Source organism: Acyrthosiphon pisum, chromosome X, assembly GCF_005508785.2.
Source record: "Acyrthosiphon pisum isolate AL4f chromosome X, pea_aphid_22Mar2018_4r6ur, whole genome shotgun sequence".
NCBI classification, from domain to species: domain Eukaryota; kingdom Metazoa; phylum Arthropoda; class Insecta; order Hemiptera; family Aphididae; genus Acyrthosiphon; species Acyrthosiphon pisum.
Genome location: NC_042493.1, coordinates 39,593,880 through 39,595,011, shown reverse-complemented (window position 1 = coordinate 39,595,011; position 1,132 = coordinate 39,593,880). Strand labels below are relative to the sequence as shown.

Sequence of the window (1,132 nt, the reverse complement as noted above, 5' to 3'; positions counted from 1 at the left end):
ATAATAATTACAACATACCCTATTCATACTTATATTACTACAAAAGTAGTAATAATAATAATTACAACATACCCTATTCATTTATCCAAAACCTCCCACCCAACGGCAAAATTCAACTATTAAAAATATACAACACAATATGGAACAACGGCGTATTCCCAGACCAGTGGCGAAATGCAATAGTCATACCCATCCCAAAACCTAACAAAAACAAATTCGATATAGCTAACTACCGACCAATCTCACTCATAAACACAATTGGAAAAATTATGGAAAAAATGGTAAACAAACGCCTCATTTGGCACTTGGAGACATCAAATTTTTTTACCGAAGAACAATGCGGTTTCCGCCAAAATCACTCAACAATAGATACTCTCTTAAAACTACATACTGACATAACAAATGCAAAATGCAGCAAACAGCATCTTTGCCTAATCGCCCTGGACATTGAAAAAGCATACGACATGGCATGGCGCAACAGAATTCTCAAAATAATCCAAAGGGCAAATATAAATGATAAAATGTTCCTCTTTCTGAAAAACTTTCTAAATGACCGCACAATACAGATCAAAGCACTCAATGAAATATCTAACATATATACAACGGAAAACGGTATTCCACAAGGATCAGTCATAAGCGTCACAATGTTTCTAATAGCTATAAACGACATTTTTTGCAAAATACCAAATCCCACAAAACACATTATCTTCGCTGACGATTGCTATATATATTGTAGTGGCAACAAAATAGCAACTACACTAAAGATCTTACAATCATCATTACATATTCTCCAAAACTGGTCACTTAAAACTGGATTTAAATTTTCCGCTTCCAAATCTCAATACATTGTTGTTACGTGCAGCCCTTACAGAATCCAGATGATGTTGTGATTTGAAATAATAACACTAATTTCAAAGTAATAATAATATGTATAATAATATAGAACAGTCAAAATATAGTATTATGTAGAACTATTTCGTGGTAGCGGTGTAGCGGTGTAGCGGTGTAGCGGTGTATAATGGCTGGTGGCGTGAAGTGACTTCGTTCTTGCTGGTCCAGGTACATCTGCTCAGCTGTGCTCCTGTCTCCCTTATATATGCTGCCAGCTCCTTTGATCTGGTCAGTATACGGA

At 35.6% G+C, this 1,132-nt stretch overlaps 1 protein-coding gene across 1 annotated transcript in view; it reads left to right on the top strand.

The window, feature by feature from the left end:
- Positions 1–278: 278 nt before the first annotated feature.
- The window catches only part of LOC103308230, a 1,720-nt gene continuing 866 nt past the window's right edge, over positions 279–1,132 (top strand). The window contains exon 1 of the mRNA XM_008181292.1: positions 279–612. Coding sequence (XP_008179514.1) covers positions 279–612 — 334 coding nt within the window. The remainder of the gene's footprint in view (positions 613–1,132) is intronic.